Consider the following 21,596-nt stretch of genomic DNA (forward strand, 5'->3'; position numbering starts at 1 on the left):
CCAAAAGCAAGAAATGCTTGCAGCACAGGAAGAGTGCTAGCAATAGTTCAAGAGGAGGCAGTAGCAGATCCCACAGTAGTTACAGGTACGTTCCTTCTTGATAACTCTTATGCATGTATACTATTTGATAGTGGTGCGGAGAGGAGTTTCGTTAGCCATAAATTTAAGCACTTATTCAAACACCAACCACAATCACTAAGTGAAACATTCACCGTCGAGATGACTAACGGGAAGAAAGAGAGCACTAACGACATATTCACAGGGTGTACCATCACTCTAAACAACTACTCCTTCCCAATCGACCTTATGCCAGTATCCATAAAAAGCTTCGACGTTATTATCGACATGGATTGATTAAGTCCTGTAACACCCAAAGTTTTGAAGTTCAAGAAAGGAAAGGAAACCATAACTTTAAGGAGGGACTCGGCGAGTCATGGACTGACTCGGCGAGTCCGAGTGGGATCCGGGCCGAGGAGTAAGTAACCGACTCGGCGAGTCGGCCAAAGAGACTCGACAAGTCTGGTCTGTATGAGGAAAACCCTAAATTCGGGGCTTGGAGCCTATTTAATCGTCTCATTCTCTCCCCTAGGGTTCCTTTACTGTCTCTCACACCCAGAACACCACACCCTAAGCCTCCATTGTGCTCATTTAAGCTTTTAGCCATTTTGAGTGATTTAAAGGAAGAAGAAGAAGTGGGAATCATTGAAGCATCAAGGAGTGGCCTTGGATCCGAAGATTGGGGAACCCTTCTGAGGTATTGAAGGTATTAAGTCGTTCCTCTCCTTTAGATCTTCTTTGGTTATGAGTTTTGGGGCTTTTAAGCCATGTTTAAGATCAATCTCGAGCTTGAAGTCCAGATCTGAGGTTGCTACCTCAGATCCATGCTTGTTTTGGTTTAGAATCCCGTAAAGCATCAGCCCTTAAGTCGATTATGGAGCTTTCTTGCCTTAACCCCTAGTTTATGGTGTATTTTGCCTAGATCTCCCTCTCTACACGTAAAGTTTGCAACTTTATGTGAGGAATAGGCTTGGGAAGGGTAGATCTACAGTTTAGAGTCCATGCATGACTCAAAAGTCCTCTGCATGTATGTAGATCGGAATGGACTCGGCGAGTCCTTCGAGTGGACTCGGCGAGTAGCTTGAAGATGAGGAGGAACTCGACGAGTGGGATGAACAACTCGTCAAGTCGGATGAAGTTGGGCATGAACTCGGCGAGTTGGAAGAACAACTCGGCGAGTTGGATGAAGATTGCCTTGTACTCGGCGAGTCTGTTCTCGGACTCGGCGAGTCAGTTCATGAAACCCCAAACCCTTCAAGTTAAGACTCGAGTCAGCGAGTCGAGCAAGGACTCAGTGAGTTGGACATGACAGGATTCGGGAATTAGTAGACTCGACGAGTCAGGGGATGACTCGGCGAGTCAAGTCGCGATTGGAAGGACTTTGAGCATAAGAACTCGGCGAGTCAGTAAGCGGACTCGGCGAGTAGGGTTGACCTGGAAGGTTGACTTTGACCAGGACTTTGACTTAGACCAGAATTGACTTGGTTGACTGTCGGGGGTCAGTTAGACTAAGTGTTGCATTGATATTGGTAGCTCGGGGAGCTAGTGGAGCAGGAGTTCAGAGAGTTGCCGGTCGGCAGCTAGTGGGATCATCAGCAAGTTCAGCCAATGCAGGTGAGTTTCCCTTTTGTATGAATGGGTCTACGGCCACAATGCTGGCCCATGTAGTTATGAGTAGAAGACCCGGGGGTTAGACCTAGGCACAGTATGCTAGTATGATATTCAGGACGAGGTCTAGTGATAGCGGGCGGGTGCCCAAGGAATGGTTTATGTGATAGTTTATACTTGTTGTCTGTGTGATACTTGTATGTGCCAGGTAGGGAGGTGAGTGTGGGCAAGGTCCCGCATCTCACCAATAGCAGAGTGTGGATGGTGTTCCACATCTCATTAGCAGCAGATCAGGGGCGAGGCCCAAGTTAGGGAAAGAGTGAGTGTGGGTTGGGCCCGTATCTCACTATCAGTGGGAGCATGGACGGGGTTTCATGACTCATCAGTAGAGATCGTTTGTTAGGACCGAAGGGTAGTCAGACACCCCAGATACGTCTGACAGTATGTGATATTATGTTTACATGCTAGCATGATCTGTTATATGAGTTAGAGGCGGTAGGGGGAGATAGTCCCCCAGACTACCGGTCGATAGGGCCGAAGGGGCGGTCGTGCCCAGCCATGCTAGATAGATTATGTGATATATGTGTTATGTGGTAGTAGTAGGGGGTGAAATAGTCCCCAGTACCCGGTCGAGAGGATCGAAGGGGAGACCAGCACCCAGATATGCTGGTCAGTACCCGGTCGAGAGAACCGAAGGGGAGACTAGCACCCAGATATGCTAGTCAGTATCCGGTCGAGAGGACCGAAGGGGAGGTAAGCTCCCAGATATACTAGTCAGTATCCGGTCGAGAGGACCGAAGGGGAGGCCAACACCCAGATATGCTAGCCAGTATCCGGTCGAGAGGATCGAAGGGGTAGGTCGGGCACCCAGGTATGTCTGAAAATATGTGTATGTTATGTGATTGTATGGTATGAGGTATGATGGGGGAACTCACTAAGCTTCGTGCTTACGGTTTTCAGTTTTGGTTTCAGGTACTTCCGGTAGCGGATGATGGAGCTTGGGATGATCGCATGGCACACACCATAGATTAGTCAGCCTGGGAATGTTTTACTCTGATAATGAACATGTGTTTTGAAAAATATTACTTTGATTATGCTTCGAATCGATGATTTTACTTCAAGTAATATTTTATTAAAAGAAATTTTTAGTCTTGAATTTTGGGACGTTACAAGTCCTCCTTGTGCTGATACCCTTTGCTACAAAAATGTCATTCACCTCAATCTTCCAAATGGCAAAGCCCTCGTTATCTATGGTGATAAACCCAGTACAAACCTTAACATCATCTCTTGCATCAAAGCTCAAAAATACCTGCGAAAAGAGTGTCATGTATTCTTAGCCCATGTAGTCAATGAAAAACAAGAAGTAAAAGACCTCGAGAGCATTCCCGAAGTCTGTAATTTTCCTGACATCTTCCCTGAAGACCATCCAGGAGTTCCTCCTGAACGCCAAGTCGAGTTCCGAATTGAGTTGATTCATGGAGCTACCCGTGTAACCAAATCCCCATATCGCCTAGCGACATCAGAGATGCAGGAATTATCCATCCAATTAAACGAACTGCTCAATAAGGGATTCATTATACCAAGCTCTTCACCCTGGGGAGCACCGGTCCCGTTCGTTAAAAAGTAGTATGGATCTTTCCGAATGTCCATAGATTACCACGAACTAAACAAGCTTACCATTAAGAACCGATATCCTCTTCCGCGAATAGACAACCTCTTCGATTAACTCCAAGGAGCCAGTTACTTTTCAAAGATTGACCTAAGATCGGGGTATCACCAATTACGAGTCCATGAGAATGATGTTCCCAAAATAGCATTCTGAACTCGTTATGGTCACTACGAGTTTGTAGTAATGCCCTTCGGTCTAACTAATGCACCCACAGTATTCATGGATCTAATGAATCGGGTGTGCCGACCCTTCCTAGACAAATTCGTGATAGTATTCATAGATGATATACTCATCTACTCATAAAGTGAGGAAGAACATAGCCAGCACCTGAGACAAGTCTTAGAAGCATTAAGGGTGGAAAAGCTTTATGCTAAATTCTCAAAGTGTGATTTTGGATTAGAAAGGTAAATTTCCTTGGTCACGTGGTCAGTAAAGAAGGAATACACGTGGGCCTTTCCAAAGTAAAGGCAATCGAGAACTGGTCAGCACCCAGAACGCCTTCAGAGATCCGTTAAATTTTAGGACTTGCTGGCTACTACCGCAGATTCATACAAAACTTCTCTAGAATCGCTAAACCGCTTAACTCAGAAGGGTGTAATTTTTAGTTGGGGATAAAAACAAGACACTTCGTTCCAAACACTAAAGCAAGCCCTGTGCAACGCACCTATCTTGTCTCTTCCAGAAGGGACAGAAGACTTTGTAGTATACTGCGATGCATCCAATCAGGGGCTAGGTTGTGTGCTTATGAAGTGAGGAAAGCTTATTGTTTATGCCTCGAGACAACTTAAGGTACACGAAGTCAACTACACCACTCACGATCTTGAGTTGCGAGCAATAGTCTTTGCACTAAAAATCTGGAGACATTACCTTTACGGTACCAAGTGCACCATCTTCACCGACCACAAGAGCCTTCAACACATCTTTGATCAGAAAAAATTTAACATGTGACATCGACAATGGGTAGAACTACTCAATGATTACGAATGCAAAATTCACTATCATCCTGGCAAAGCCAATGTAGTACCAGATGCCCTTAGTCGAAAGGAGTACTCAAGTCGTAAAGTGAAAGCATTAACCATGACAATCCATTCACATCTATCCGCACAGATCTAAGAGGCTCAATTAGAAGCCTTGAAGCCGAATAATGTGGCAGATGAAGCCTTAAGAGGAATGGACAAGAATTTAGAAATCAAGGGTGACGGAGTTTGTTACTTCATGGATCGGATCTGGACACCGAAGTTTGGTGGCTACAGAGATACCGTCATGAATGAAGCCCACAAGACTCGATATTCCGTTCATCCAGGTTTAGATAAGATGTATCTGGATCTCAAGAAACTTTATTGAGCAAGTGTCTAACTTACGCCAAAGTCAAGGTAGAATATCAAAAGCCCTCAGGTTTACTTCAACAGCCAGAGATGCCTAAGTGGAAGTGGGAGCAGATTACAATGAATTTCATAACCAAGCTGTCCAAGACCCCGGGTGGTCACGACACCATTTGGGTAATCGTCGATAGATTAACCAAATTCGGTCACTTCCTACCAATAAAAGAAACAGACAAGATGGAGAAGTTGACCAGGACATACATCAAAGAGATTGTACGACTAAATGGTGTGCCAATCTCTATTATCTCTGATAGAGACAGTAGATTCACCTCAAGATTTTGGCAGTCGCTACAAAAATCTCTGGGAACTAGGTTGGATATGAGTACAGCCTACCATCCACAAACTGACGGGCAGAGTGAGAGAACCATTCAAACACTAAAAGACATGATGAGAGCCTGTGTGATTGACTTTGTTAAAGCATGGGATACTCATTTTCCACTTGTCGAGTTTTCATACAACAATAGCTACCACTCTAGCATTAAGGTTGCCCCGTTCGAAGCCCTATATGACCGCAAGTGTAGATCCCCTCTGTGTTGGGCTGAAGTAGGCGACACACAGTTAGCTAAAGGGCAAGTCCCTGATAGTACTCTCACTGGCCCGAAGATTATTCGAGAAACCACAGAAAAGATCGTCCTAATATGAGAATGACTAAAAGCCTCTAAAGATAGATAAAAGAGCTACGCAGACAAGAGATGAAAACCCTTGGAATTCCAGGTTGGTGACCACGTTCTATTGAAGTTATCACCCTAGAAGGGCATGATACGCTTCGGAAAGCGTGGAAAGCTAAATCCAAGGTACATAGGGCCATTCGAGATTCTCGCTAGAATCGGCCCAATATCTTACAAACTTCGTCTACCACAAGAACTTAACAACGTACATCCTGTCTTCAACATATCAAATCTAAAGAAATGCCTATGCGACAAGACTCATGTGATTCCACTCGATGAAATCGAGATAAACGAGATTCTTAACTTTGTGGAAGAACTAGTAGAAATCATGGGTAGGGAAGTCAAGTGAACGAAATAAAGTCACATACTAATAGTGAAGGTTCGTTGGAATGTCAAGCGGAGACCAGAATTCATTTGGGAGCGAGAAGATCAAATGAAACAAAAATACTCGCATCTTTTCCCTAGTCCATGATGTGCTCGCTATAGAAAGAATTTAGGGATGAAATTCTCTCTAATAAGGGGATAATGTAACAACCCATTATTTTCAAGTCAATAAAAGTCAACAAAAGTCAATAAAAATCAAACCCTCTAAATAAAAATGAATTTTTATTTATTTGCTAAGTTATAAGTGTTAAATATTGATTCAATATACATGAAAATAATTTTATGATATAAGTATTTTAAAGTTGGGATAACAACTCACTTAATCGAAAACTCTGAAATTGAATTAAGTTGGACCGAAAACTCCCCCACTCAACCGTGAACTCTCGCCTTGGACCCCACCTTTCTTCGGACCATGAACTGATTTCGGTCAGCACCGAAATCAACATGCAAAGGGTCCCACTTTGACCGCAAACTCCCATTTTGTGCTACTTTTCCATCGGAAACCCTTTCAAGCCCATTATATTAGACCGCAAACAAAGGTTTGAGGCCCATTAGTACTGAAAACCCTCTTTATATATAAGTGTTTGGCAGTAAACTCAATTCATTTCTCACTTTTCAAGCTGTAAACTCCTTCAATTTGCTCTCAAGTATCATCCAAAAACCTTCATATCTTCATGAAATATTGCCTAGAATCATCATAATCCCACTAAGAACACCAAGAACAATCTTCAAATCTTCATAATTTCCCCAAGAACATCAAGAACACACCAAAAACTCCTCAAGCGCACCGAAAACCCCCTTTTGCTCACCGTAAACGTCTTGCAACACTTCAAATAATTCCAAATAACTTTGTAAGTATTCCTTACATAATTAAAGTGTTGTCTAACAATTTAATTATTATCTAAACCATTATTTAATCTATTATTTAAATTAATATCTTATTAATTTAAATACGACGTCGGATACAATTATTTTTAGGATAACGTTATTCGCACGTACACTAGCCCGATGATCGTCTCTACAGTTTTGCTACACGAACGCGAACACGCACTAGAGGGGAGTTCATACCCCTATGTTTTCACTATTTTCAATGTTTTTAGGGGGGAATACAAGTTAAACACAAGGACTCTTGTGTTCACATTCAAAAGATTTCAAACCATTTTAAAACATTTGCAACTGTTTCAAACCGATTACCACTACATTTATCAAAATATATTTATATATGTTTTTAACTCTTTTGTAGCATGTCGAGCAAAAGAGTATTTTCTATAAATCTTTCACTACCGCTTTATACATACCGATAAATTGCAAATGTTCTAGTTCATTTCATGTCATACATTTATATTATAACTAGACGAATGCCCGCGCATTGCGCAAAAGCATCTACATAGTTGAAATATTTACAAATATATGTTTTTTTTAATATAACAATAATGTTGTTGTTAAATTTGATATAATAATTTGTATACTAAGATACCAAAGGGCTTCTAGCCCAGCGGTATCAGGTGGTGTCCTCCTTCTTTGAGGTCGAGGGTTCAAGTCCCGTTGTGGACATAGGTGGAATTAGGTGGTATTAGTTTAGGAGTAGATTATATTTGCCGGTTCAAAAAAAAATGTATACTAAGATGATATAATATACTGATTATTTTAAATTATATGATAATATATACATTTATTAAAACTGCATAATTTCAATCTTTTGAATGACCTCTACCCGCAGATTACTCATGAATAAAATTAAGTATAATATATGGTTTAATGTTATTTATAGTTGTTGTTATTGTTAATTAATTTTTTAAAATTTATTTGCTTAACGTTTTAATTTTTATTATTTTAATTATTTAAATTATCAAACAATTTTTTTATTTTATTTTAAAGGTAACAATATAATCATTTATATAGAGTTATTTTTAACTATTGTTATTGTAAGTTATTTTATGCTATTTATTTGAAAACTTTTAACGATTATAAAAATATTTTTATGGAATATTTAGTTAAATTCATATTACAATTTAGTTTTTGCATTTAGCAGTAAAATTTATCACTTTTAACTATACACAAAATATTTTTCTGGTTTTTTAAGTGGAACTGAGATTTATATTGACGTTGACCCTGTGATGTTTTATTTAAATTAAGAATTTAAGTATTTTGTCCAAACTGTTCAAAAGTTGTATCTTTAAACTGATAATGGTTACATACAACATATTAAATCTAATAAATTAAGTATAATATGTTAAAAGTTACAGACATAACTTTATAAGTAGAAATAAAAATATTATTTTAATATTGAAATTTAGTTTATTTATGATTACACTTTAGGTTTGATATTTATTTAACCTTATTAACCAACTTATAATCATTATTAGAAAGACACTATAATTTAACACTTTTAACTATTTACAAAATATTTTTTAGGTTGTTTAAGTTGAACTAAAATTTATATTTAAGTTGATCCTGTAAGGTTATATTTAAATTAACAATTTAAATATTTTATGCAAATTGTTCAAAAGTTGTAGCTTTAAAATGATAATGGTTTACATACAACAACATATTAGACCTAATAAATTAAGTATAATATGTTAAAAGTTAAAAACATAACTTTATAAGTAGAAGAAAATATATTCTTTTTAATATTGAAATTTAGTTTATATATGATTACACTTTAGGTTTTATATTTATTTAACCTTATTAACCAACTTATAATCATTATTAGAAAGAAATTGAAAAGTCATGGGAGTTTCAAATGAATGTGGTGAAAGAAAAAATGAATGGGAGTTTCAAATGAATGTGGTGAAAGGAAAAATGCTTCCTTTATAAGTATATAATTAGTATAGTTTGTGAATCACTACACTATTTTGCTAAGTTCAATAAACAATACAAGATCATATATTTAAACTATAATAGGTATAGTTTAGGAAGCACTACACTATCTTACAAGCTCAAGAACGCAATACAGAAACCAGTATATAAACTATAATAGATATAGTTTATGGAACACTACTTTATTACGCTAATTCAAGGATACACTACTAAATAATTATTTAAGTATAATTATTTACATTGCAAAGTACACTACTACAAGGTAATGCATACCGTTTCAAGTATAAGAGAACACTACTACACTACACGTAAACTAGTTAATACAGGGTTGTGAGGCACTACTTCGGGGTACCCACTATGGTACAGTTCTAAGTCCTATAAATTATAACCAGAGTCTCTTGGAGGGAGAGCGTGAATTTGTATATAGATCTATACGGAACTGACAATCCCACACCTGAGCTGCTTGCAACAACTAGGTTGGTAGGCCTGGGGTGACAAATGTCATAACATTCTGATGTCTGAAGAACATCGTAGAGGCCACTAGTCATATCAAGCATGGTTATATGAAACTCACAATAATGTCAACTAAAACATTTGTTTACGGGATTAACCCTACTTCAAAGGTTTTATTTTAAATAATAAAACTACAATACACTATTTTACACTATATCTGGTGGATTCCAGACACTCATACAAGAACTTTTCATACAAACACTACTATAGACACTACTGCAATATTCTACTTTTCTAGTACGGAGTACACTAGTATAACATACAACTTTTCTAGAACAATAATGATATGGTTTTATTTGTTAATAAGACTACAGATTACTATTTCAAAGTACAAAAACATACTTACATTTTGGTCTTGAAGTCCTAAGACTAAATTTCATTCACTAAAGAAAATATTGGATTTTCTGGAAGTAGACTAAAACATTTTCAAAAAACAAGAACAAGCTTTCCATCTCAAAAACATACTTATGAACTCACCAACTTAAATGTTGATACACTTTCAAAACCACTTGTATTCTCAGGGACCCGGTAGATAGGTACACCCACAAATTTTGAGAAGACGGAGATTATAGAGTCGTGTCTTTTATACTTTTGTTGTACACTTTTGATGTCATAAAAACTATGTGTTGAACAGATGTAAATACTATATTCTATCAATGTAATGGTTGTGTTTGGTTTGATTACTATTATACAATTGTTATGATATTGTACATGACGTCCTCCGCCCCGAATGTTTCCGCCATTTCGGTTTGGGGTGTGACAGTTTCTTTTCCAATGGTTGTTCATCTTCCACAAATTTGAATTTGACGAAGGCAAAGTTCATCCTTTGAGAGTGTTTCTTAGCAGAAAATTACAATCAATGGAAACAATATTACGTCATAGCATTTTTTAGGTTTTATTGGTAATAAAATAATTAATTATATTTGTTGATTTGTTGCATAGTGGTTATCTCCGTGTGTGTGTGTGTGTGTGTATATATATATATATATATATATTTCTTTTGAACACTAAATGTGTTTGATATGAATATGGGATATATAAAGTAAAATCTGCAAAAAGAATTTCTTACATTTTGGTTCTATCGACAAAAACGTCACAATATATATATATATATATATATATATATATATATATATATATATATATATATATATATATATATATATATATATATATATTCAATTTAACCACTAGAACCAATTATTACTTGCAATTTAGCTCAATTTACAGGTTACCACAAACAATACCATGCTTCGATGGTTAAATTGTAAACAAACTCAGACATATATAGCATTGACATTAGCAATAAAATGATTTTCTCTCTTATTGTAGGTTTAGGGAATGACACCCTCTTTTGGAAAGACCTCTGAATTAGATCGAATACTCTTAAAGATAGGATTACATACATGTCCACATTATAGAAATCAAAGAACTGCCTTCTTGTCGAAGAATATTTCCATACATGTCCTCATTATGTGGACATGTACTAATCCTATCTTTAAGAGTATTCGATCCAATTCAAAGGTTTTTCCAACAAAGGGTGTCATTCCCTAAACCTACAATATAGAAATCAAAGAACTGCCTTCTTGTCGAAGAATATCTCTGGGTGGTGTTTCGTGGTCGTAGAAAAGAGTTACGAGCAACAACTTGGAAGAGATCGAAATGCCCGAACTCATCTTAGTCGTGGGGTCTTTTACAAATCACACAAAAATGAATCGATTTCATTGTTCTTTTGCTTTGGATTATAAATATACAGTGGAAGGTCTAAAGATTGGTCGTTGATAGAAAATTAACTGTTTTGGGAGGAAATGCTTTCAAGTGGGTTAAGTATGTTCCGATCAAGGTCTCATGTTTGATTTAGCAAGCAAGTTTAGGTTGAATTTTGACGGTTGTCTCTCCGGGATAGTAAAGTTGTGTTACCCCTATCACATGTAGTATATGTTCGATTATGGTCAAATCGATGGATCACATGTTGGTTACATGTTCATGCGCGACACGGGTGAGGGTGTTAAATGGTGTGGTGTTCCTCTTTAAGTGATACAATCAGTCAAAGAAATCTTCAGTTTTGCTACATGTTGGGGTGATGTCCAAAAAAGCAAAAACTATTCCAAGAATTTGTTATGGTGCAGTTTTGTGCATGTGGAAGGCGATTAATGAGCTAACTTTCAACAAAAATTTCCTCCCTTTCCTCTATTTTTTATAATATTATATCTATAGTATTTTTGTGGTTTAAGCATAGGGGTGAAGAAAGAGAAATTAGTTTGGCAAAATCAATGTATTTCTCCTTTTTTTTGTACATGTAAACTTGTGTTTTACCCCATCTAGTACCTTGCTACTTTATGTAGCTTTTAGAAAGAAAAAAAAAACTATTAAGCTTTTTAATTAATTTTCAGTATTGCCTTTTTATTTATTATGTTTCACTTTTTTTAGACCGGTGTCCTTTTTGTAATTTTATATTTCAAAAGCTTCCAATTATTTTTGTCAAACACTCATATAATAAAAGTTACAACTTTCAACTTCCAATTATCAGTTAGTTTTGTCAAACGCACCATAAATCCGACATTACTAAATCCAACACTATTGAAATGAAAAATAAACATTAAGAAATTGTATTATTACATAATAAGTGGGAACTTTAATTTTGTTTGAAAATGTAACAACTTTATAAACCTTTTTACAAAATAACCATCTTTTTTTATTTTTAAAAAATAACCACACCTTCTGGAATGCTACATTCTAAACATATTTCGGATCATCCACATCGTTAATCTTTAATCTGACCTGTGGTCCCCTATATATATCATCTCGAACAACGACTCCAGTCACGCATTTCAGACTACACTTTATTCTACAACCAACCTTTGGGAGTTGCATGAAATCAAGGGCTTCTAGCCTAACGATATCAGGTGTTGGCTTCTTTCCTTGAGGTTGAGGGTTCAAGTTTCGTCTGATACATAGGTGGATTTAAGAGTAGTTTAGAAATACATTGTATTTGTCGTTCAAAAAAAAAGTATGAAATCGCATTTCGGACTTACACTTTGTTGAAAGATGTCGCCTGACATTGGAGAGCTCAAGCATCTATGGGAATGTGTCGTTTACTTTATATATTATTATCGGTTTACCTCACTTAGGGTGCATTTGGTTGTGTAAAATTGTTTTCATTTTTCAAGAAAATTTTTTCAGAAAATAAAGTTGAGTTTTCATCTTCAGTTTTCAATGAAAATTTTAGAAAACGCGTTTGATTGAAATCGATGGAGTTTGCATTTTATATTTTAGAAATTTAGAAAACTTTGGAAAACTATAAAATTCAATTTTCTGATATACATACAATTTGGAAAATAGAAAATTTTCATTTTATTGAAAAAATTTTGAAAATTGACTTAACCAAACACGTTTTCAAAATTTTCATTTTCATTATGAAAAATTTCATAGAAAAGTAGAAAATTTTCCACAACTAAACATATTTTTAGTATGTTAAAAAATGTTAGTGTGTTGTTAGTAGCTTTTAATAGGAAACTAGTTGTGACACCCATGTATTGCATGAGTTAATTTTTTTTTAAAAAAAAAGTTAAATATAAATATCAAAATATTTGAGAAAAATTAATAATTTATTATAATGGAAATGTTTTATATCTTTTAAATTCAAACAAATAATTTAAATAAAGAAAAGAAACTAATGAGCTTTAATTTTGAGAATTTTGAAATTAAAAGATAAATTTTTATATATGAAATTTATATCCATTTATTACTACATTTGTTGCAATTATTATATTAAAATATTATTTGAAATTTAATAAAATAGAAAAACTCATAAAATAATACATGAAAAAAAAATAACTCAAAATAACCACAAAATGACATTCAACAAATTGAACAAGAGTGTAACAAATGACAAAAAAAAAAAAAAAAAAAAAAAAAAAAAAAAAAAAAAACCTTCATTTATTAGAAAAGATAATACGTGTTAACTAGATTTTGGTTGTATTTAGCCTTTTTGTACGGTTAGTATTTCTATTAGCAACAATTACTACAAGTAAAACCCTAAAAAAACTTGTTCCCACTTCCTAAACACTCTGAAATGTGAAGATCGAGTCTGGAATCCATAGAACTTCTCCGGAATGCAGTCCGAAACACATGCCATTGTAGTCGGCAATAGTAGAACAATCTGTAATGACACTTCAAAACATTACTACCTATTACGTACATTCTATACTGAAATTCAAAGTGAATATTTTAGTAGAATCATGTAAACATCATTCTCTCTTTGTTCCTGCCTTGCAACTAAAAAGTGTGAGAATTGAGAAATAAAAGCTTGCCATATACTCCAAACTTGTGTTACAAAGTTCACTACATGAATAGAAAGTCTGTAAAAAAAAAACTACTTCACAAAAGAAAACATCAAATGTGTGTTACATTATCTTGTAGTCATCATCGTGGTATATCTGGTGACAAATTATGCAGAAAGTCATCATCGCCATTTTCAAGTGTACTACTACTTGATGGTTTTGCGCCAGCTGCCACAAGGTTTTTAAGCCAAAGAGGTGGGCCACCCCCTTTACTTGAACTCCCTGATGAATCCGTACCCATACTCACACTTGTGGTGGTGTTTGAAGCTATTCCAGCAAGAAATTGATACGCCACTTTGCTAGCTGTCACAATCTCTGTTTTAGCTTGCCTCAACTACATTCATTTAAATAAATAACTTAAATTAGACCAATATAATTGCAGCAAAGTAGCAAACTGTTAATATAAAAGAGTTCAATCACAAAAATGACAATAATAGGTAAGAGTACAACACCAATGATCGTGAAAAAAGATTCGTGATGAAAGAATAGGTGATAATTATGTAATAGATGTTGAAAAATTGGTTATTTTGGTCATTTTTGTGATTAAGTATATATAAAAGCTCAAAACTGCTGACCCGAAAAGCAGTGTTTTCTGCTATTTCTACAGCAGTATCCCCAGCATTAGCAAATCTGTTCACCCAACCTGTTAACATATTGTTGTATAAAATGGTTATATAATCTTTAACCATAAAATAGTGTTGTATAAAATTATACATTTTGTAAAGGAGAATGGGAATAACCTGGAAGTTTAGACACACCGAGTCTTTCACAAAACTCATCGCAAAAATGATTACAGTTTTTTGACAGCAAGTCATAACAGTCTCCTGGCCATTCCCTACTAAGTTCCCTCAAGATCTGATTCACTTTTAAGATTGAAAGACCTGTTTTCCCAAGAACAATGCATTCTCGATATGTGTACATGGGATTTTTCCCAGAAGGGCAATTGAAAACCCCACTTCCCTGTTCACAAAACCCAAATGACCATTCATCCGCTCCATAAACCTGTCATACATATGAAATTATGATGTGGAAATTCAATATTCATTAGGTAATTGATAAAAAATAGTGAACTTGTATTTATCACGAGTGCTCTATACAGTAATTGATCTATTCTATAGTTTAGTAATCAGTAGATCCACTCCAAAATTGTAATAGATGAAACGCAAAGCAAAATTCAACAACCAGTGAACAATAACTGAAACCCTAAATCAATATACCAACAATTTAATCGATTGATGAGAGAGAGAGAGAGAGAGAGAGAGAGAGAGAGAGATGGAAAGAGAGGAGAAGACCTGAACAGCGCTGTGGAAGATACCGCCGATTCCTATTCCATCTTTGAAAATCTTGTTGATCTGAACAATGGTGTTGTTGGCCTTTTCGGAATCACTGTTGGTTACATCATATATATGGAGCATCACCTCCGTCATCTCCCTGTTCGTTTTATTTCTATTTGAACTGGATCCACAAACCCTAACTCTCGCCTCTCCCTCCCTCACACTATCTTGATTTGAGATCAATCCTCCTGTTTCGGAATTGAGAATGACGAACACGAATCAAAATGAATTAAAAGGGAAGTAGTAGGAAAAAACGGATTTTGAACTCGAACAACAGTCGTCATCAATTCATCGTGAACTTCGATCGTAGAGGTCTTCCTTTTTGGAGTGGCACTCCCACGAGATATGTGTCGCCATTTCTCTATTCAATTTAACCTTTTAAGTCTTCGTGTGGCCAACCGAACCAAGACGTTAATGAAATGCTTTTTGCTTTTTCGAGTAAGTTAAAAAGCATCATCTAATTCTAAATTAATGTTATTACACACAAAAAAAAAAAAAAAAAAAAAAAAAAAGGAAACATAACTGATTTGCTGCAATATAACTTCAAAAAGAATGTGAAACTTTCATAAGGCAGAATTTATACATTTACAAGAAAATTTACTACATATGCATTACATTTGAAGCAAATAACAAGATATACAACAAGCTATACACATATATGTTATGTTGGAAGAAAATTTTATAACCTAATACCTAGATGCAAAAAGACAGTTTCTCATTGAACATAATGTGAAACGGTGTTTCTTTATTTAAGTTAGGTTTGAGCATGAGATGTCAAAAACTAACTTTTAGGTAAGTTTAAAATGTATGGAATCAACTTCCAAGCTTAGGGTCATTCCCATTCTTCTCGGTGTATAGTGGATAACAAGAGAACTTATCAACGTACTGCTCGAAAAAACGAAAAATGAAAAATGACATAATATATTGGTTAATTATAAGAATAACTACTAATTTAACAATTAAGTTACTGATTAAAAATTTGCTCCATAACAAAATATCATTAATATAAGAACAATTTGATAGGTTTTCTTATCACAAGTAGTTTTTTTTATGTTTTTAACTGTGATGAGCAAATTTCATATTCTTTTTGGAAACTCATCCTAGACTCGTTACGAAATTAGTAGTTCTGCTTGTTATTGGTAGGATAATGGCTAAATTGTTAAGACTAGTTCACAAATATGATATGTGATTGATGTTACGTCGATATTCACTGATCTATGAGGTTGGAGTAACGCTATCTAATCAATCATAATAGGTGAAGGTGTATATATGTGTATATAATTATATGTGTTAGTTGTCTTCTCTTTGTCCATCTTCTCATATGTTTTATAGGATAAGCTTTTAGGACATCCTGATGATATTTTCTAATTTGGAAAGTTATTTGTGGGTGTTAATATACGAGGTTAGGTAAATGTTTGTTATTTATGATAGGTATATTTTGTCATTTTTGCTATATATGGGAGATCTTGTGGATAACATACATATGTTGTTACCGTTGGCCAACCTGGATTTGCCTCTTTGGTATTTGATAATGTAGATCGAGACTAACCATCAAGATTTAGACACGAGTCATCACGTTAAGTCTTTAGACCCACGTGATAATTTAAACAATCAACTATACTATTGTTAGGATTCTTTTTGATTTTCCTGCAGCTCATGAAGCCACACACATTAGTTAAGCAAATGTCATTGTTAGGACTCTCTATTTGATTTTCCTATAGCTCATCAAGATTTAAATACGAGTAGGAATGTCAACGGGGGCAAACGAGACGGGGAGTGCATCCCCCGACCCCGCGCCCGAAATGTTCAACCTACCTTGGCCCCTGCCCCCAAATCCCCTTTATTACCCCCGCTCCCGATTGATTTTGGACTGCCTTTTTTTTTTGTTAAAAGAAGTTGTTATTTAGATTAAAAGAAACTATTTTTTAGGTAACAAATAATTATTTATAACATAATTTTACATATTAAAAATAAAAAATTATGGTGTCACACCTCCAAACCAGAACGGCGGAAACGTCTGAGGCGGATGGAGTGACTTCATGTACAATATCATAACAATTGAATATAATTGAAACATAGCAACACAAACATTCATACATTGAGGATCCAAGTTTAAGTTGTTTACAACACTTTGTTTGTTCAAAAGTTAAATACAAATAACCGAAAAGTAGAAAACATGAAATGACGACGCCGACCCTCAAGAAGGGTTGAATACCTGTCTACTGGGTTCTTGATAATACAAGTGATTTTGAAAAGTGCCAACAATTAAGTTGGTGAGTTCATAAGCATTTTTGTATGAGAAGGATTTGTAACGTTTTCGTGTAAAATGATTTGTATACTTCTAGAAAATTCAATATTTTCTTTAATATGAACTATAAATGTATGTATTTCCTTTGTATCTTTTCCTTGTAAGATAATAATGTATGTTTTCAGAAAATCCAATATTTTCTTTTGTAAATGAAATGTATTCTTAGGCCTTAATACAAAAAATGTACAAGTTTTCTTATGCTTAAAAGTTGTGATGCGAAATATGAAATTCATGTAAGTAGTGTACCCCTTACTGGTTCCTTCTATGATCAGCTAGTGTATATAAGTTATATATAATTAAGATCGAACGAATAGTCGATTGAATGATTTTGCCCTAAGCCCACAACCAAACAAGAAACAGGAAGTAAAGCAGAAATCACACATTCGACTGCCTATCGGTTCTTCATTTTATATAACCCTAACGCATACACTAAGAAATTATAGAGAGAACGATAATTGTCCTATCAGAAATGTAAGTTGTACTATACTAGAAAATAATATATTGTAATTTTATTTGTATGTAATCCTTTTTAATGTATGTGTCTGGATTCACCATCTGTACTGTAAAATATTGTACTGTAGTTTTACTATTAAATAAAACTAACTAAAGTTATTCATGTATTCATACACTAATCGCATTTTTAATACCAAATTGTGATTATTATAACCATGCTTGATGACCTAGGATGGTCTGATACGACGTTCTTCAGGCGTCGGAAAATATACGACATTTGTCACCCCAGGCTTGCCGGCCTAATTGTAGCTAACAGTTTAAGTGTGGGGTTGTTAGTGATGGGTTTTGGCCATAATAACATCCTATGTGCTCATGCAAACCCTAATGCTTGGATCTAGGTTTCTCTATTGTACATGCAATTCATCCAAGACTTTAAAGCCTAGATCTAGCATGTGATAATCAATATTAACACAAGAATGGGGTTTAGATCTTACCTTCATTGTTATGTAGTAATAACAATCTCAAATCCTCCTTGTAATGGCTTTAGAAAGCTTAGAGTCACAAATGTCACTCCTCTAATGGCTCACAAACACCAAGAGCAAGAGGATGAAGAACGAGAAGAGAGGAGGCACCCAAAAACGTGTAGAAACCCTAAGGAGACTCTTGGCCACGTTTTGGTGCCTTAGGGATCCTTAAATAGTGAGGCTATTAGGGTTATCTAACAAGGAAACCCTAATTTGACTGCTTAGGCTCTAAGCAACCCATGGACTCCCTCCTTAGAGGCCTTGGACGATTTCTAATGGGTTTCCCCATAGAATTCGTCCACACCATCCTCTATGGAGTCCATTAGCCCAATATTCAACTATCACACAATTGACAGTTCTAGTCCCTTAAGTTTAATTAATATCTTTTAGCCACAAAATTAATTCTTAATTAATTATTGACTAATATTAATTAAACAATATGATTTCTATTTTAATATATTATTCTCATAATATATTAACAAATTATAATTAATCCTCTCTCTCTCCATAATTCATCCTATCAAGTTGCTTTGGTGAAGGCAACCCAAAAGGACCATGCACCATCGGGTCAAGTACATACCAAAATAGTTATGGACTTAGACACTAATCTAACAATCTCCCACTTGGATAAGTCTAATAACTATTATGCGTATGACTTCAGATCCTGATCCGCAATCGTAGCTTTTAAAAGTCGCTGTCAACTCTGATCCTATCAGATGCGCATCCTTTAGATAAGGGATCATATATTCCTCCGTTTTTGATATCGCATAGATGTGAGACATGGATTGAAATCATTCTCTTAGTCTATGTGTTGTTTCCTGATTTCCGGTTTATGACGACTGACAATAGACTATAATTGAACACATCAAATTAGTCCTAACTTGGCCAAGCGCTTAAGGTGTCATCACTAAATCATCGAGGGGCCCACAGATATTGCTTTTATCCCACTTTGGGTAAAAGGAACAGATAAACTTCGACTCAATGCTCACTTGCACTCACTCATCGAATCACACACAACGATATGTTTTATAACACCAAGTTACTGGTGCGTTTACATATTATCAATGTGTAACCAAGTCGCAAGATACAACTCATACATCTCGGTTTCAAGAATATAAGATATTATCAACTCACTAATCACTCGTGATAAAATCCATGAAGTGATCCAAGTGAGCGTCAGTTTAATCCAATGCTCAAAATCATATTCATAAGCACTCACGAACGTTGTAGCAAACCTTTTCTATGTCTAATACACTTTAGACAATCTACAAACCAATTCATGACAGTCTTCATTCATACCTACTTCCAACATATGAACGACTGTGGACCGTTCGAATAATTTGATTATTCTGAAATAATTTAATTATTCAGGAAGTCAAAACATGCAAAGTGAAACACAAGAATAATACTAATCCCATATGGACCCAAACTTTGGGTATAAATAAAACATTTTATTTAAACACCATATTGATTACTCATTATTTGTTGTTTCGGGTAATCAACTTCTTACTTGAATTATAACAACAATTGTCCCATGCTCTCAGCATGCATACTATGTTTACTTATGGTCCTTACTTTGCGAAATAGATCAAATGAACACATTTCCAATCATACTCACTTCACAACTCCCAATCCTTATTATAAGTATAAGAATATCAAATTCTTGCCACTTATAGAATATGCTAGATTCTAACATTTTATGCAATGATCCATTCGTAAATTCATAGCTCAAAATCATCAAGACTTGGCCAATCTCTATCAGAAACAATTCTATAGATTTGATGTCTCTCGCTCAAAGTACATTCATTTGAACATCCTTCTTGCATAAAAGTTTCTAATATAGATTCTCAATATCCAACTCCCAATATGCAAACATTTCCATATTTGCCATATGACAACTCATTCTTAATAGAATCTTATCTATTCATAATAATGTCGATATGGTCCATCCAATATCATACTTCCAACTACTCACAAGCAACCAATCTTCAGCGAACTTTGGATCGTCCTTTGATAGTTGTTTAATTATTTTAGTCAAAACCGATTCTAGTCCTTTTTCCCTCTTAATGCGCTAGACATTTGGAAAATTTTAGAATGGTCAAATATTATAGCATTTGCAATCGATCCTATACCCGAAGCGTATGGGACAAGATGCATAATGTCTTACATAAAGATATGATACTTTATCAATCTTCTGCCATAATATTTTATGTGTCACATTCTCATAATTCGAACTATGAAGAGGGATGCCATAATCATAATCGAAATTTGAGAACACACTATGTATCCTTGACTAAATTTATTAAAATTCCACAATCTAAGCCTTTAGATTTGAAATGAAGCATAATATTCTCTCCCTTAATTATAGCAAAGCAACTTTTCAACCCTTACGACTTTGCAAAGTATAACTCTCGTTTTCTATAATTAATATTGCTAACTTGCAATACTTGCCATAATAATCATACAAACATAACACTTATGCTCCCACTATCATGATGATTATTATCATACAAGCATAACACTTATGCTCCCACTAGCTTTGACATGTATTCAGAAAACAGTTGAACTTCCAGAAACAATACCTATTGAATTTCTTAAGTTCATATTTCTAATACCTAATGCTTTGATAAGCCTTTATCTAAGCTATTTAAACTCATACACCTTTGCCTTAGCTCATATGTGTGTCTAAAAAATTCAGAGCTTATATCAATAAGTCCCAAATGTTAGACTAATTGTCAAATCTCACATTTCGAACTATGGAAAGGGACGCCATAACCATAATCGAATTTGAGAATTCAATTTTCACAATTGCTATCTTCGTAAAATCTCTCTTAGTGAAAGCATTTCCTCACAATCATTTTCATGAAGGAGAGAAACCTTATGACACTTAGATTGTATGGTGTATGTGTTCCTATCCATGTGAATTTTCCATTACCATAATCGAAGGATAATGTTTGTGACAAATTCAAACTCTTATGGACAGAACTTGTTCATTCTTAATTTCTTGCCATCAAGGGTCCCACCATTGCTTCCAAGTTATCTAGCACCTCACCTATGCCAGTCAATGTACTTTCATTGAACAAGGTGTTGACTTATGCAGTCTATTGAGAACTCGTAGAACTTGTATGCATAATCACTCACCTGGATTGGCACAGAAATAGAGTTTTGTCGACACGATAGGTTACAAACCTCAAGTCATGCGGTAGTGTTTACTCTTGATTAATTCTTGAATCCTTTCAAGATCTTCAGACTCCCACTGACTTCTTGACATATTAGATTCTCTTATCAAGAACATTTCTTGATAAACAAATATCCAAGAGTTAGTGTGTGTCTATATCAAGACAAAACATTACACACATTTGGTCTTAGTTGGTCTTTGGCTTCTTCAAGACATCACAACATACCAAATTCAAATGTGTAAGAGTAGGAAAATAATTTTCTACTTCACATTTGATGAATGTGTGTCACTCAATTCAAAATCTTGGAGTACGATTCTAAGACTTGATTTTGGAACAAAGTATGACTCATCCTTT

General features: G+C 35.2%; 1 protein-coding gene across 1 annotated transcript; it reads right to left on the bottom strand.

Annotated features, from left to right (window-relative positions):
• Nucleotides 1–13,395: 13,395 nt before the first annotated feature.
• On the bottom strand, nucleotides 13,396–15,176 carry LOC111876694 (uncharacterized). The gene is made up of 4 exons (XM_023873269.3): nucleotides 14,737–15,176; nucleotides 14,185–14,446; nucleotides 14,020–14,087; nucleotides 13,396–13,778 (listed from the first exon to the last, which is right to left on the bottom strand). The coding sequence occupies exons 1-4, from the start codon at nucleotides 14,869–14,871 to the stop codon at nucleotides 13,527–13,529; spliced, it is 717 nt and encodes a 238-aa protein (XP_023729037.1). The 5' UTR covers nucleotides 14,872–15,176; the 3' UTR covers nucleotides 13,396–13,526.
• Nucleotides 15,177–21,596: the final 6,420 nt, after the last annotated feature.

This window comes from Lactuca sativa, chromosome 8 (assembly GCF_002870075.4).
Source record: "Lactuca sativa cultivar Salinas chromosome 8, Lsat_Salinas_v11, whole genome shotgun sequence".
NCBI lineage: Eukaryota > Viridiplantae > Streptophyta > Magnoliopsida > Asterales > Asteraceae > Lactuca > Lactuca sativa.